General features: G+C 39.0%; 1 protein-coding gene and 1 long non-coding RNA gene across 2 annotated transcripts in view; one reads left to right on the forward strand and one right to left on the reverse strand.

Annotated features, from left to right (window-relative positions):
- Positions 1 to 9,132: 9,132 nt before the first annotated feature.
- Positions 9,133 to 9,733, reverse strand: LOC107726272 (uncharacterized). Its single transcript, XR_001638251.1, has 3 exons — positions 9,635 to 9,733; positions 9,511 to 9,537; positions 9,133 to 9,175 (listed from the first exon to the last, which is right to left on the reverse strand). It is a non-coding gene; the product is annotated as an uncharacterized LOC107726272 (long non-coding RNA).
- Positions 9,734 to 10,887: 1,154 nt separating this feature from the next.
- LOC107726251 (partitioning defective 6 homolog alpha-like) overlaps positions 10,888 to 17,918 on the forward strand; it is a 25,680-nt gene continuing 18,649 nt past the window's right edge. Inside the window, exons 1-2 of the mRNA XM_016535785.1 lie at positions 10,888 to 11,087; positions 14,422 to 14,644. Coding sequence (XP_016391271.1) covers positions 11,025 to 11,087; positions 14,422 to 14,644 — 286 coding nt within the window. The 5' untranslated portion in view covers positions 10,888 to 11,024. The remainder of the gene's footprint in view (positions 11,088 to 14,421; positions 14,645 to 17,918) is intronic.

Genomic DNA, 17,918 nt, shown 5'->3' on the forward strand with positions numbered 1-17,918 from the left:
TGGCAGGGAGGAAAATAATTCCGGGGGATAGTTTGAGGTTGACCAGGGAGGTTCTGGCTTAGGGGATCCAAAAGGGCTAGGTAATAGGGAGACATTGGGCTTGACTCTGACGTGCCCGCCTGGGCTGCACTGACGGACTCTGGAGGCTACTGGACCGGAGCTGACTCTGGAGGCTCCTGGACTGGCACAGACTCTGGAGGCTACTGGACTGAAGCGAGCTCTGGAGATGCTCTCTCGGGTGCGAGCTTTGGGTACATGACATGACTTGTATGATTTCCCTTCTTGGGCATGACAGGATTAACCGGTGGTTCAGGTGAAGTTACATGGACCGTCACAGATTCCTTTACTAAGGCAGAGACAACTGGTGAAGTGGGCAGCTTAGGGTGGGGTTCCACCAGGTTACATGCTTCTGGGACTACTGGATATTGGACCACCTGACTTAGGTTCACCTGGATAACAGGACTAGGGAAATTCTGACTCTGGTCCTCCAAGACCGCTGGAGGTAGGGCATCCTGACTTGAGTTATCCTGGTCCCCTGGACTTGGGGTCTCGTGGCTTAGGCCCTCCTGGACCATAGGACTTAGGACCTCCTGGGAGGGAATGTCGAACTGCACAACACAGGCCCTCCTTCGCTTCGGCTTCTGGGGGCACAGCAGTGTGTGATCGGCTGCTTCTGGGATGACAGCAGCAGCCCCCGTGGCTGCCTCTGAATTTACTGTATTTAACCTAACCACCTTAAAAGTTATCGCTGCTGACTTGGCCACCTCTGGGATGAAAGGCCCGGTCTTGACTGGCTCTGGAATGACTGGGGCAGGCTGGATCGGCTCTGGAATAACTGGAGCGGACTCGACCGACTCAGAGACAGATGCAGCATTCTGGGCTGCTCTCTTCCTTCTTGACCTACGCTTCCTTGGAATCAGAAGATGATCTGGGACTTGACTCAGCGAGGGTAAGAGAGCAGGTTGGTCCCTGCAATCTGGCTCTGGGATGACTGGAGAAGACTGGACAGACTTAGGGATAATTGGAACAGACCAAGGATCCTCTGCAGTGATCGCTTCTACACTGACTGCAGTTAACTCAGTGGACTCGGAAGCAGAGAGCAGTCTTAGCCGCTCTCTTCCTCCTCAGTCTACGCTTTAACGTAGGAGACTGAAGAGGGTCTTGAATTTGACTCTACATGAGAGGGAGGGTGACATGGTCTCTGCAGGCTGACTCTGGCGGTGTAAGGATCTGCCAGTCCTTGCGATGGTGCAAATACTTGGAAAGGTCCAATAATCTAGGCCTCTTAGTTGCTCCATTTCCCATTGTGGTAGGGGGTCATCCAAGCAGAGATTAAAAGCCTCTTTTAGAGTTGAGTCCAGGTACTCCAAGCCCTTGCCATGGTCCAGAAAAACTGGGCAAATGAACTCACCTCCCGACCCTGCTGGCGGAGCGATGCCACTGCCAGTGCCAGTCTCCCGTTGGCGGTACTGGGAGGAATACGGATGCTCATTGCTGGGTCCTGAGTTGGCTCGTTCGTTCTGTCAGGGATCTGCAAGAAATGGGACCCAAACACAAATGAGCAGACAATGGCATTTTATTAACAAGACGTAGACTAGAACAGCAGGGGAGAATGAGGAGTGAAACAGTCCAAACAGAGGGGCAGGGCAGACGACACAATACGAGCAGGAGGGATGACCACTGAGACAGTCCGAGATGCCACGGACTCGAGCACAGAGGAGGCAGCTCCAGAGGAAGGACCAGGCAGGAACACAGGGAACCCGTAGCTTGAAGTGAAACTCAAATGTCGCACCAGTTTAGCCGCTAGGTAGGGACTCACAGAACCAGAGACTTGACATGTGAGAGAGGAGAGCTGCTTCCAGGCAGTGGGGGTCAATGGCCAGGGAATCTGGGTTAGGGCAAGACAGGACAAAACAAAAACAAACAAGATGAGACTCAAGACAACACAACACAACGACACAACAAGATGGACAATTGAAAACAAGGTGAACAAATCAAAAGTAATAAATAACCAAAACTATCCAAAGAAATAATCAAACAGTAAAAACAAAAAGCCAAGATTCAAAAAAGGAATTGAAACCGCAAAAACAAGAATAAATGAAAATCTAAATCAAAAAGAGAAACAAAACTAGATAAGAATGCACAAAATAAAAAAAACAAGAACTAGAGAAGAGATGTAAAATAACTAGATAAGAGATCAAAAAAATAACTGGAGCAAGATCAAAAGGATAAATTCTGGACCAAGAAACAGGTAAACACCAAAACAAACCAGCAGAGGCACAAGGAAAAGGAACCCAATATATGGAGCAGCACACACGAGGATCAGGTGAAAACAATCAAGCAGACAAGGGCTAAACAAGGGGGCGTGACCAGGGGAAACAAGGAGGTGGGACAAGAGCACATGGCCGACAGAAACAGAGACAGAACCATGTGCTTAAACACAAAACAAACAAAGAAACATTGAACAAAGACAAGACAGTCAGGGCAGGATCCTGACAATAACTGCAGCCTTGGTGAGCATAATAGAACTTTTCAAGGCACTTATATGTAAACAATATGAATGGTGTTTACCTATTGACTAAATGTTATCTTCAGGTACGCTCACCTTGGTGATTATTAGGGATCTTCCAATTATAGTTTTGCACACTTTGCCATTTTGACCTGCTTTTGCATCCTGGATGCTCACATCCGTGTAGCTGATGATCAGATTGAGGCCTTCGTTCTTCAGGTTGACTTCCATCAGCTTTGCAGCCTTTGTGATATAGAGTTTGTGAAATACAGATATAGATACAGAGTTTGTGAAATACTTCTGAGAAATTAGACAGAACATTGTTTTATATGTGATACAATCAGTAACAACATCAAAAGATAGAATACATAATCAGTGTTGCTAATAACTGCTTATTATAATGTTAATTTAAGCTGGTGTATCAGCTGTTATCATATACTGGTGCTTTGAGATAATAGCAGAAACAGGAGGTTCGACATGACTTACATGTGTTTATCTTACAGACATGCAAATAATGTGTCACAATGCACCCTTTATCTACAGCAGAGCTGCAGAATCAGGACTAGTTTCGGTGTCACAATGACTTGTTACAAATGAAACGTGATGCAAAATGTCAGAAATGTAAATAAGATCTTGATATATAACATAGCATATACATGCCACAAATGTACTAAAGTAAAGTAAAACTAAATCAGAACAAGCATTTATGGTGAAGGGAATGAGGATAATCTTATACGCATTTTTTATGGTTTTCCTCTGTTTTTTTCTTCAAAGATTTGCACTGGAGATTTGGGTAATTCAGACAACTGGTGAACCAACTCCAGTTGTCCAGTTCTACACTTTGATCAGAACATTATTTTCAAATTAGGGGGTAATAGTAAATGCTCAGTAAATGTATAACAAGTGCCACCGCTTACTGCTTCCCTCCCTGACTTTACAAAGGCCTTTTCTTCTTAGATAGACTAACAACTAACATATTTCAAGAACATGCAAGTATCATCAGCGTAATGCCATTGCACTCTTAAAAGTAAAGATTTTTTGTAGTGATGCAATAGAACCATTTTTGATTCCCCAAAGAACCTTTATGTCAACAGTTCTTAAAATAAAAAAATGTTCTTTGTGTGAACAATATTTTAATATTCATAAGAACCTGTGAAGAGCCTTTAGAAAGATTCCATGGAAGTTAACGGTTCTTCATGGGACCATCAATTATATACATTTAAGAGTGTGATATGCTGCCTTTTTAGCTTTTTTTTTTTAGCTGTCTTACAGTAAAAATATGTAAACATCCTTAAAAGAAGATAAATGTATTTGAAAGACAATATTGTGTAGGATGATACCATTTTTATTATTTTTATATTTAGCACTTTTACGACAAAAATAATGAAAAAACATTGTAGTAATGTTTGTGCCATTTGATAAAAAAATAGTTTCAAACTTTTGCAGAAATTAAAGCAGAATTAAGGCACCTGTATTATAATTTTGACTGACAGGACATTGAGATCACAGGATGGTGACAAAATGCAGAAGCAAGCAAAATTAGATATTATGGCCACTAGGTGGCAGAACTTAATTACTTATGTCACCAGGGTTGAAAAAGGGGTTTTAAAAAAAACTCCTGTCTGAATGAACAATTGACAATAGTCCTTTAAAATAATACACACCTAATTAAAAGTTTTTTCCAAAAAAGTGATCATTAAAACATGCAAAAAGTTCAATGTCATCTATAAATTCACACATTGATCTTATCACACACAAACACAAAAGAGACACAAAACAGACTATAACTGTCCCAGACTTCCTCTCATACCTGTTCACAAGCTCTCACACACAGATAAAAAACACAAAACAGCCTCTCCTCTCAAACTAGGACAAAGAGCAGCTGATACAGACATGTAACCATGCTCTCAGATTTCAGATGGGAGGCCAATGGCCAATATTCATGTACCTCCATCAAACTGATTAAAACGAAGCCAGTCTGGGAAGATGGCAATGGGTTACTGACCAAAAAGCCAGGCAACTAATTCAAAAACAGAGAGGAGAAGTATCTAGTCAGTTGTGTCTGGCAAAGAACATGATGTCTAACAAATCTACAAGTTTGCCATGTCACGACAAGTCAGCAATCAAGTGTTTCTCTGTCGCTTTAATTGTTCTTATAAGTTGTGTGACAGGACAGAGCGCATCAGCCTCAAGCTAGAGGCCAGTCATACCATGCCAGGAATTATTTTTTTCTTTAAGCTAAAGCCTGTGGAATGCTGGGTAGGCAGCTGAGAGGCTGACGACTGCCGGCTTGGGTCTGGTAACCTGCTGAGGGATGTGGGAGAGCCAGGGGAATGTAGAGTTCTCAAAGCAGAGTGTACGGGCCAGTCTGGCAGCATTCTTTACACATAAATGCACACACACCTCAGAAACCAACACAAGCATTCCACTTCTCTTTCCTCACAACCTGTATGTCCGAGTGTATCTTTGGTGCATGAACAGCGTTAGCAGAACTGAGTGTCCCTGTATTAAAAATATCACTAGCCTCGTTCCTCATCAAACTTGAATGAAAGCTGGTCTATACTCAATACGTCATTTCCATGCACTAAGAAAGACTTCATGTCCCCACCATGTTGTATTGGGAATCTAAATTAAGTGAACAACAAAAGATGCTCAAATGGCACACTTACAGTACATATCTGCAAAAAAAAAAAAAAAAAAATATATATATAGTTAGTTAGTTATACTTTATTGTTCAGCCTTGGCTGAAAATTGGTCTTCGGTCTCGCTTTACATAGAACAATGACAATACAAAACATTCACATAACATCAAATAAATACTTAATATATTCACCCCTCCTAAAACACTTCAATACTACACTTTATTCAAAAGACTTACTGCGTATGGCACAAAGGTTTGTTTATACAGTGGGTATAGAAAAGAATCGCCCCCTTTAAAAAAATACATTTTGTTGCTTTGCAGGGGAATTACTCCCCTCAACCCTCTCTTCTTAATTCTTGATTTCCTTCTTTTATGCAAACACAAATTTGATGGAATCTCCATTTCCACTGCATAATTATTATTATATCACAGAGATAGCAAGAAATATCTCGAATACCATTTACCTGCACCATTCCAACCAACGCCGCAACCACACAGATCATGAACGCATCCATACTGCTTCCAAATGTAAAAGAATGAGTCAACGACAAACAGCAAATAAAACAACAAATAAAACTAATAAACCACGAAAACGCCATGAGACAACAGCGAGACACAGGGTCAGCAGCAGGCCTGGAAGCTATAAAACTGGTTTTATAGTTAGGAAAATAGTAGCTTGCCACTTTTGCAAAGCTCCATACTAAAGAAAACACTAGCGAGGCACTGGCTCCTAAAACATTTAGGAGCCAAATTAAATTTTTTGTAGACACACTACAGAATTGCTCGATAAAGATAGTAGTCCAAAAGTAGAATAGTTGACATTTGATGCTGATGTTGCCATATCACTGTGTCACTCTGTTTTGAAAGAATATTTCTTCCAGTTTGGAAAAAGAAAAGTCATATATTGTGTTGATCGTGATTTCAACATGTCACACACCTTGCAGACACATATTAAACATTTCAGATTGAGAATCAGAAAGTAGTTGTTTTTTTCTTTGTGCAAAGAACTTTACCAACATTAACGTCAAGAAACATGACTCCTTTAAGCTTCTCTGACAATTGATTTAACATTATAATTGGACCCTACTATGCAAAACAATGATTAAACATACTCTCCTGTAAAATATTTGTGTTTTTAGAATAGAATGTACAGGTGCATCTCAATAAATTAGAATGTCGTGGAAAAGTTCATTTATTTCAGTAATTCAACTCAAATTGTGAAACTCGTGTATTAAATAAATTCAATGCACACTTGTAAAATATTTGTGTTTTTAGAATAGAATGTACAGGCGCATCTCAATAAATTAGAATGTCGTGGAAAAGTTCATTTATTTCAGTAATTCAACTCAAATTGTGAAACTTGTGTATTAAATAAATTCAATGCACACAGACTGAAGTAGTTTAAGTCTTTGGTTCTTTTAATTGTGATGATTGTGATGATTTTTTAACAAAAACCCACCAATTCACTATCTCAACAAATTAGAATATGGTGACATGCCAATCATGCCAATCAGTCAAAACACCTGCAAAGGTTTCCTGAGCCTTCAAAATGGTCTCTCAGTTTGGTTCACTAGGCTACACAATCATGGGGAAGACTGCTGATCTGACAGTTGTCCAGAAGACAATCATTGACACCCTTCAAAAGGAGGGTAAGCCACAAACATTCACTGCCAAAGAAGCTGGCTGTTCACAGAGTGCTATATCCAAGCATGTTAACAGAAAGTTGAGTGGAAGGAAAAAGTGTGGAAGAAAAAGATGCACAACCAACCGAGAAAACCGCAGCCTTATGAGGATTGTCAAGCAAAATCGATTCAAGAATCTGAGTGAACTTCACAAGGAATGGACTGAGGCTGGGGTCAAGGCATCAAGAGCCACCACACACAGACGTGTCAAGGAATTTGACTACAGTTGTCGTATTCCTCTTGTTAAGCCACTCCTGAACCACAGACAACATCAGAGGCGTCTTACCTGGGCTAAGGAGAAGAACTGGACTGTTGCCCAGTGGTCAAAAGTCCTCTTTTCAGATGAGAGCAAGTTTTGTATTTCATTTGGAAACCAAGGTCCTAGAGTCTGGAGGAAGGGTGGAGAAGCTCATAGCCCAAGTTGCTTGAAGTCCAGTGTTAAGTTTCCACAGTCTGTGATGATTTGGGGTGCAATGCCATCTGCTGGTGCTGGTCCATTGTGTTTTTTGAAAACCAACATCACTGCACCCGTTTACCAAGAAATTTTGGAGCACTTCATGCTTCCTTCTGCTGACCAGCTTTTTGAAGATGCTGATTTCATTTTCCAGCAGGATTTGGCACCTGCCCACACTGCCAAAAGCACCAAAAGTTGGTTAAATGACCATGGTGTTGGTGTGCTTGACTGGCCAGCAAACTCACCAGACCTGAACCCCATAGAGAATCTATGGGCTATTGTCAAGAGGAAAATGAGAAACAAGAGACCAAAAAAATGCAGATGAGCTGAAGGCCACTGTCAAAGAAACCTGGGCTTCCATACCACCTCAGCAGTGCCACAAACTGATCACCTCCATGCCACACCGAATTGAGGCAGTAATTAAAGCAAAAGGAGCCCCTACCAAGTATTGAGTACATGTACAGTAAATGAACATACTTTCCAGAAGGCCAACAATTCACTAAAAATGTTTTTTTATTGGTCTTATGAAGTATTCTAATTTGTTGAGATAGTGAATTGGTGGGTTTTTGTTAAATGTGAGCCAAAATCATCACAATTAAAAGAACCAAAGACTTAAACTACTTCAATCTGTGTGCATTGAATTTATTTAATAAACGAGTTTCACAATTTGAGTTGAATTACTGAAATAAATGAACTTTTCCACGACATTCTAATTTATTGAGATGCACCTGTATATATATATATATATATATATACATACACATTTAATTAGAACTAACAGTTCCCAGACCATAGGACATAAGAGAAAAATTATTTACGGTTCAGCTGGAGTCAGTTGCAATTTTAATAACACCTCTTAACAGTTCACTAACTGAATGAGTCTGATTCAAACCACTAACTTAAGTTTGAGGATGTTTGATGAATCTTTTTATTATCTTTTTACATCTAATTTCATTCCTGTGATGGCAACCTGAAATTTCAGCCCATGTTACTCCTGTCTTCAGTTTCACATGATCCTTCAGAAATCATTCTAATAGGGTCATTTGGAGCTCAAGAAACATTTATTATCATCAATCTTGAAAACAGTTGTACATTGACTCTTTAATTTAAAATAGTAATTTAATTTGGTTTTACATGTTTAGATCACCATCACTCGTGCTTTATGATTTGAATGATCATTTTGTTTCATTACACTCTGAAGTAGACCTTAGGGTACAATAGGGATGTAAACACCGGAGATGAACAATTTAGTGTGTGGTCAGAGAACAAAAAAATAATTGAGATTCCAGACAGGTAAGATCGGAATGTTTGCTCATTCTGCTGACATGACTGAGGTATGAGGCACCTTTTCAATTTAACACGATCTAAGATCTGTCCTGTTAAGAGGCTGCCTTTTCATTTTGTCACAAATTCACTTATCTCTACCGAATGGTTATATCTGGCTTAAAATGGCTCTAAAGGGCATAATTTGTACAGTAAATCTTCATATTCTTGCAGTGAAATGTGTCCATTCACATAATTTCTGTTTCTGAAAGGTATGCCCCCTTCCTCAAAAAAAAAAAAAAAAAATCAGGTCATGATGACAACAATTTCTCATAATTCAAGTGAGCTTCACCCCTTTTTTCCCTGAATATACAAGGCCAAGTGAAGAGCAGAGGTGGGAGTATTACATATCTTATCAGCTTATACTAAACAGACCTCTCTTGAATAGCTCACATTCTCAAGCATCCATCACCTAAGCAACTACAAACTGGTTTTAAAAACTAATACTCTGTGGGTGAGTATAACAGTCCCATTCACCTGTTTAAACTGTAAACACCAGGTTAATAGGAGCAAAAGCTCCCCTCTCCTCCACCTCTGTCCTTCTGCGATGTGTCAGACGAGTCTTCCTGTGACGATATAAAATTACAGTGAGTCATTTTAGAAAGGACGACTTAAAACCTTCCAAACTGCTTCTTGAGTTTCTGCTTCTCAGGTGAAAAGTCACTCAATAGACCTTAAGCCTCAGCAGGTACTTATCTAACAAACATCTGGTTTGACAGGTTAAATTCTTTGGGTATGAGCGCATGGATGAGCCAGAGGGGAGAACATGGTCAGGTGTCAGACAGACATTTGAAAATTCTCCGGGCATTTCATTTTCGCAATTAAAAACAAATGTGGAAGAGTTTAAATATGTTGTAGGAACCAAACAGGGCTGTCCAAAACACCAACCCTTTCCAAATACCTTATGGGTCAGCTGAGTCACTGATACCTATGTGAAAGAGAGACACATGTAAACTCAATTTCTCCGCTATATTCCAGGAAATTGTTGGGTCTAGACCAAATGCAGAGTAGATCAAAGTACTGACCGTTGCAATGAGCAACCAGGATGATCATCTCCCTCCACATTCCTGCATTCTTCTGCTTTCCATCATCATCCGAGCTGGAGAGAGGCCCGCGGAGAGGGTGTGCAGAGCAGAGACTGGACACACAACAAGGGAAACACTAGAAAAAGAAGCTTTATTAAGACCAGTGGCTCAAATACACTAAAAGGAAAAAGATGGGGGGGGGGAAATTAAGGGGGAAATCTAGTGAGCAAATGTTTTGTCCACAGATGGGCATATGTTAACAGTTTCTCTATTAATGTTAATGTAGAACTTGTTAGCAGTACACTGAAATGCTTATGCATTTTAAGTTTTCTTGTTTCTAATATTTTCTAAACATTTTCTAATCATATGAGGAAATGTACTAATTATAGCAGCTCTGGTATTAAATCATTCACTGAGAGAAAAGGCAGAAACTTTAAAGCAACCACGAGGCCAGGACCCACTAGGGGGCCTCAGCAAACTTCCAATGGGACCACAGGATGACTTTAATTCTGTCATCAAGCTGTTCCAAACCTGTATGAATTTCTTTCTTCTGCTGAACACAAAAGATAGTTTGAAGAATGCAGGAAATCAAACAGTTGATAGTCCCATTTTCCCATCCCACTTCCGGAGGAGACCGGGGCTAGTTGTCACAGAAAGATGCTGTCACAAGGTAACATTTTATATTTTCCTGTTTGTTTTGTATTTCTGAATTATTTTACTATATTTAAAGTATACTAAATGCTGTTAAAAGGCAGGTTCCATTGTGAAAACTTGACCTCATATAGTAGGACAACATACCCCAAAACTGAATCATGTTGCTGCAAAAGGTCAACATGTGTTCAATATTTTTATTCCTAAACAAGACTGTTATAGAAATTGACTTTCAAAAATCTACTCTGTGCGACAACTATAATATATATGTATATGTAAATGTATAAGTATAAACCTAAAAAGTGCGACAACTAGCCCCATTGTCCCCTAAAATATAAAGTTTTCACAGCAACCCCTGTCGAGTGGAAATTTTGCTAAAATTTCTGTTAATAGTCATGATGTCATTTTTATATCGTTATTAATATCTTTTACCTCAATGAGGTCACTGAGTCATAAGGAATTCTTATATCCCACCCTGAGAGGTCAAAGGAACATTAGGCTTACATGTGATACTACGCTCGACCACGCCTTCAAGCGGCGTTCCGCCTGACGTCAGTGTTATTGAAAGCCACTGGCCCCGCCCACCGCCTGGACAAATCAGTCCGTGCCTGAGAAACAGTACTGCCGATCGCGACTGTCAGTTCACTCATGCTGCGCACACGATCTCTGGCTGCTGACTCCTGTATCTAGGGGCACTCTCGTGCGATACTGCCCGTGGGACTATATATATATCGCAAACATGTCACGGCATCACAGGACGCCGCTGAAAAACGAGGAGAGTGTGGTGGAGGTGAAGAGCAAAGTAAGTGAATCCCATAAATATTGCATTAGGCTGCGTTTGACAGCGTGCATATGTAAACTGCTGTTTACGCAGCCCTCCACGGGAGCGTGGCCGTATTTGGAGGGTTTTCAATCCGGCGCATCAATGTTGGGGTTTGTGTACTAATCCATCCATAGAGAGAAACGCTGATGGTGCTGTATGTGTTAGACTACGAGGCGCGAGACGAGCGCGTTTGGCTGGGATCATTAAGACAGCAGGTCTCTGTCCGGTCCGTGTGATGTGAAATGTGGTTCTGGTGCAGTGTGAAGAAGGATCCTATCCTACCGATAAACAGACGTGCGCAATGAGGCGACTGGGCCCTGTTGATCAATTATGCATGTTACATACCAATAACGAAAAACCGAATCCCGCAGTCTAGGAAGAATCAGATCATAATGATGCATCTGAGGGGCATTAATAATAATATTAGCAGAGCTGTGTACTACATAAACTCGATAAGACGCTGGTGCAGTTTCTATACACAAGAAAAATTCGACTGTTTTTCTTCGATTACAACAAGTAAGCAGGTATTAATAAGCAATAACACGAGCAAAAGTGCATTTGTTTGGAATACAGCTGGCACGAGGCCACAGGTAATTATAACCTTGCTGATGTTCAGTGCTACCGAAGCATTGCCAGTGATGTTGCTCTATAAATATTTAAATATCTTATGTTTCAGACAAATATTGACCAGTTAGTGTATTTCATATCTGCGGGTGAAAATAGTTCCAAAAGAAGCCAAAGCATCAAGCTTTCAGTGTCACTATGCAACGCAACGCTAAAAACTGGACTGGATCAAGTATAATCAAAAGTATAAGGATTTAAAAAATATTTTAACTCACAACTTCTACCCAATAAAATAGTTTAAAGCTTGGCATTATTTATGGAATATATATACAATAATTATATTAATTTACATTATTTTCCAGGTTTGCTGAGGCCCCCTAGTTGCCTCTGGCCTCCTTAGATCCACTGTTGTATAATAGTACTCGACAATTGTCTAAATTAAAATGTCATTGTGATAAATCTGTTCATCTCAGGCCATACAGATGTGTAACAAAGGCCTCATTTATGGGAGGAAATAGTCTTTAGTATATTACATCTGATGATGCATAAATGAATATTAACAGGCAAACAGTTACAACTACTGATGTCTGTTTAAAATAGTTCATATATTTTATTACGTTTCTCATGGCCTCTATTATTACTAAAGGCACAGATTGTTGGTCTCTGATGTATTGGAGTAGTTTGTTGTCAATGTGCCCAGTATACTTATTGGAAAACCTCGACCACAATCTGCCAAACAGAGCAGGATATGTTTTATTATCCCTCCATTCTTGAGAAATGTTGGGTGTGCAGTGCATATGTGAGAGGAGAACAGTAAACAGAAGAGGGCTGTTTAGAAAGATTCAAGTGAAGTTCCATGCAGGCCTGGATGTAATTTAGTGTCATATATTATTATTTTTGCCTGAACTGGCTAATTCAATCACCTGAATCCTCCTGCTTGAGGTTTTGGTTTTCATAACAGGCAGTGCAATGTGTTTGGTGACACTCTTTTCTTCCTGAGAGGAAATTGGAAGGAAATGTTTTCTTTTCTACTTTTCTAGCTCTTGATGGGATCCTGTCGCAAATGAATGGCGTTTTCAGTGAGCATGTAGTTTGAGGTTTGTGTTGAACAATTCATACTGATGTCTTTTCTCTGACAGGCCATGTTTTCATTGGTATGACAGGTATGGCCTTTTTATCTGTATTGCTATGGTTACTGTGGTGGTCCCACATAACAGCACTTTTTTTTGCACAAAATAAGACTAATAATTTCAAAGGTGTTGATGCTTGTTTTGAAGGGGGAGGTGATGTAAATATTTTAAAGCGGGATGATAATGCATATATTCAAATATGTTGTGCAATGTGTGTGAAAAAAAAATGTATTGACTAAAAATGTTATTTTCATCTCTAAAATGACAGTCATTTTATTGACAGATTAACATTTTACTTCTGTAATGTGACCCATTCCTGAGTGAAACAGGATATTCAACAAGAGGGGAAAAAAAATGTAAGAAGGCCTGATTTTATCCATCAAGAATTAATTGGACTGTGAAAGCAGTCACATGACAGCTGAAAAGGAAAGATGCTTTAGAGGTGAAGCAAGTTATTTTAATAAGAGATAAAATACTAACTTATTAACTATGTTATAAGAATAACTTGCACGATTAATTGTTCACACTAAGACCAAGGATGTATACTAGGAGAGGACATGTAATTTAACTTTTCCTTTCTTAATTTTAACAAGATGAAAGTATAGGAGAGAAACAAACAGGATTACAGAATGAAAACACATTTTTAATCAAATGTGCCAACATTTCATCAAAATCAAAGTTACAGTCAAGTCAAGTCACCTTTATTTATATAGCGCTTTTAACAATACAGATTGTGTCAAAGCAACTGAACAGCATTAATTAGGAAAATAGTGTGTCAATAATGCAAAGTGACAATAGTAAACACTCATTTTTCAGTTAAAGGCAGTTCATCATTGAATTCAGTGATGTCAACAAGAACAGTCCCTGATTATCACATCTAAAAGATTTCTGTGCATTCCTGTATGGCCAAATTCATTCTTGTTATATCTACCACAGGAAAAAGCCTTTGATATTATTTTTGTGAATGGGCTCTAATAAAAACACTCGCCTGCTGAATGACTCCATATTCAAATGATTTACAATATGACCTTGTATATTTTCACTAGTATTCTCCATTTCCATATGTAAGGTATGCTCCATGGATACTGGAGAAAATCTTTGGCTCGGATGCAATTCCTCCTCATAAACTGAGCGATCTGACAGATTTTGTCCAATATGTTCAGCTGAGCTCTTGAGATGAATTCCCCATCCGCTCAGTGTGTGTGGTCTGGGGAAGCTCAGCTTTTTAATGCCACTGTTCTCATCTTTCCCTTTATCTGTAGCACTTGATTAGATTGACCCTCCCTTTGTTCCTCACTGCTCTTTTTTTTACCTTAATGGCTTCCTCCGAGCTGCAAGTGCACATCAAACAGCTCTGCAGCTGCAGGAGCAAGTGAAATTGGTACGAGGAACTGGCACTGCATGTGTCTACAGACTCTTCACGCAAAGACGCATCTGTGTGTAAAGTCACTGTCCAAGTTTCAGTTGGAAAAAAAAAGACATGGATTACATTTGCATATCTTACAGGGTCATAATCTGTCTATGTCATAATTGATCTACAAAGCTAAGTGCTGTGCATTAAGAGCCTGTAGTGTTACTGTTTATTGATATAATTTAACATGATTGTGGTTGTCCTGCAGTTTGAGGCGGAGTACCGCAGGTTTGCCCTGAAGAGGAAAGGAGCCGGTGGCTTCCAGGAATTCTACCAACTGCTGCAGACCATTCACCGGATCCCCGGAGTGGACGTGCTGCTGGGATATGCCGACATCCATGGAGATCTACTTCCAATCAACAATGATGACAACTTCCACAAAGCACTGTCCTCGGCCAATCCGCTGCTTCGGATTATCATTCAAAGGAGAGGTAACTCACTACACTGCATGTATATCACAACGAGGTCAAATGGTTGATATAGCTTTGAAGCTTAAAGGCAAAGTGTGTAAATTCTGCACTATCAAACAGAATTGAAATCGGTTTGTTTGGGCGATCATGACAAGAACCTACAGTATAGTTTGAGTTTGAGAAGGGGCTTCCTGTTTGTCCAACCAATGAACACCTGAATGTGAATGGGTTTGAGTCAGTAAGTTTTTTTTTTAAGTCAAGCAAGTCTCTTATGGTCACCAAAGTTGCATTTATTTGATCAAAAATACAGTAAAAATAGTAATTTATTACTGTGATGGCAAAGCTGTTGTCACATGATCCTTCAGAAATCATTATAATATGCTGATTTGGTACTCAAGAAACATTTCCTATTATTGTCAATATTGATTGTCAATATTGTGCTGCCTAATACATTGAAAATGTTACACATTTTTTCAAGGTTCTTTGATGATTAGAAAGTTCAACAGAACAAACAGAACAACATTTATTTTTTGACATTATAAATGTTTTTACAGTCACTTTTGATTAATTTAATGCATCTTTGCTGGTGCATTCATAGGAGTTTAAGTGTTTGAAACATTATTTTTGCAATTTGGAGCTTTAGCAGTGCAGAAACCACACACTTCACCTTTAACATTCATCTTAACAAAATCAAACCAGGATCTGGGGGAATATTTGGATGAAATATATGTATGTATTTTGATATTGCTAAATTGTTAAAATGCATTTTTTGCGCACGTGGAAAGGGGATATGTATGCAGCATAGCTGATACATGTGTGAGAGTTAGGCATTAAAATGATGCATCATCTTTTGCTGTCATATGTCGTTATCCATATTTGACTCCAGAGGGAATAAAAAGTCATTCCAGCAGTGTAATGTTATGCACAAGGATGAGGACCGTTATGGGCTGTGATGAGATGTTATGATGGGTGGGCGTTAGCGTTAGATGGTGCCAGTCGGGGCCCATCTCTGTTTCATGAGTGTAGTGGCACTGCGCCAGCCCCGAGGTGCTGAGTCTGATAGCGGTGCGGAGGAGTGATGAGCCCACACTCTCATCTCTCTCTCCCTCTCCCTCTCCCTCTTTGACGCTTTCTTGATGTCCTTTCTTGTCTGTATTCTCTTTCTGTCAACTTCACAACCCTCTCGCTCTCCCTTCCTGTTTCTTCATCACTCTTAATGCCTTGTCACACTCAATGAGTTTTATTAAATCTGAACCGCAGCACTGAGGAAATGTTTCGCTAATGCTATTAGGAATGTTTTTCTCGTTGTCAAATTGTTCTTTCTTTATTTCATTGTTCTGTTTGTTTCTTTCTAATCCACTGTGAAAGGAACTGAGCACCATTGTTCTGAGTTTTAAAAGACTCAAAAAGGGAACTATTTTATTTAGCCAAGGGATTAAATCAGATTAATCGCTTGTTAGCTATGTGAAAATTGTATTATTCGAACATCAAGTTTCAACTAGCTCCTACAGCTGTTGATGATAGTTAGGGCCAGATGGAATCTTTCGGAAAAGATTTTAAGGGAAATCTATGGAATTATTGGAATGTAAACATGGTAAAATGTGTTACATGGATGGAAAAGTACTAGACTCTTATTGATATCCTGTATCCTGCAGAACAGTGTTGTTATTTTTAACTAAAAAGAAACCATTAAAAATAATTTTTGATATTTGAAATTGAAATAAAACAGTATATAAATATTAGATGAAAAAAACCTAAAAATTAGAAACTTTAAAATATCTAAAATAATTAAAATTGTTATTTAAAATAATTCGAATAATTAAAATCGTTGCCTGGGCAAAAATAATACATTAAGTTGAAGTACTAAAACTTAAAAAAAAATAAACAAACAAACAAAAAAAGAAAAAAAAAACTTGACTGGAGCACATGACTAAGAAATGACTAAAACAAAAATTAAAATGAAAACAAAATACAAAAAAAAAAAAAAAGCTCAATCAAAATATGAATAATATTAATAAATACTATAAGAGTGTACTATATACTATAATAGTGTATAAATAATACAGCTGGTGCAGATCCGGTGTAGTTTATGTTTTTATGAAGTTATGATGGGAATGATCTATAAAGTGGCACTGCTCATTTTTGAGCTGTGGATGTTTGTCTGAGAGAATCTGGAGATGTTTTTGGCAGCCCATCATGTGTGAACCTTACACCTGAATGTAAATATAAAATCTATAGCATATTACTCATACATTTACAGTGTGCATGTACAGCTGTTGGGTGGATGCCAACATCACATGTAGAGAATGTAGTATAAGGGAACTTCAGGAACCAATGTCATTGACATAAATGACACAAAGTGGGTTCTTTTGGGACAGACTAATTGTTTCAGATGGGAGACTGTCATAGTGTGTGTGTGTATGTGTGAAGGGTTGCCTCTTAAGACATTAGGGAGAGATAAAATGTGGAAAGAAAGGATAAGGTGCTTACATACTGCAGTGGTTTCCACTACTTTGGCTTCTGCAACCTCTTATGGATGTGATTTGTGTGGAAAAGAGACAGCAATAATACTCCTGCATTATGTAATCATAATTTGCATAACAGATGGACCTCATTATGTGTTCATAGTAATTCTGTAATGAGAAACTCGATACTTATTTAGTTTTAAACCGACGTACCTTCATACACACACTTACATGATTAATCAAAATCTTAGTTGTTACTATTTATTGTTAATTGTCAATAATTATACTAATACAGCTTGCTTACTGATTACATGTATGGGGTTATGTATGCATGATGTAATTTCCTAACTAAAGGTGACATAACAGCCAACCAAATATTTGCAGCTTTTCATTGCAAGCATAGGGATTATTGCCTTAATGTGTGAAACCACATGCATCAACAATGAAAACAGCCACCTGCAGCCACCTACACCTTACTGTACTTACCTACACCTTACTGATTCCAAACATTTGAGTGGTAGCATATATAGAAAATAGATACTCAGTGGTGTTACCAAGATGGTCGCCAAGTGTAGTGATAGCCTTAAACTGGCACTGCCATTGAAGAGTAGATATATCTGTCTGAGCTAGTCATCACTCAGAGCCAGAAAGTCCATTATAGTGCTACAAGTCCATGCAACTAGATTTGACTCCCTGCCCTGGAAACTGCTCAGAAATATCAGTTTGCACCATGTACCAAAGTGGCCAACTATTCACCACTGTATCCTGTGTGACAGAGGACAGAAAAGGTTTTGAAAAGTTTGTCCATGTTAATTCATCCAAAAAAAAAA

Source organism: Sinocyclocheilus rhinocerous, unplaced genomic scaffold (assembly GCF_001515625.1).
Source record: "Sinocyclocheilus rhinocerous isolate Xijiao unplaced genomic scaffold, SAMN03320098_v1.1 scaffold553, whole genome shotgun sequence".
NCBI lineage: Eukaryota > Metazoa > Chordata > Actinopteri > Cypriniformes > Cyprinidae > Sinocyclocheilus > Sinocyclocheilus rhinocerous.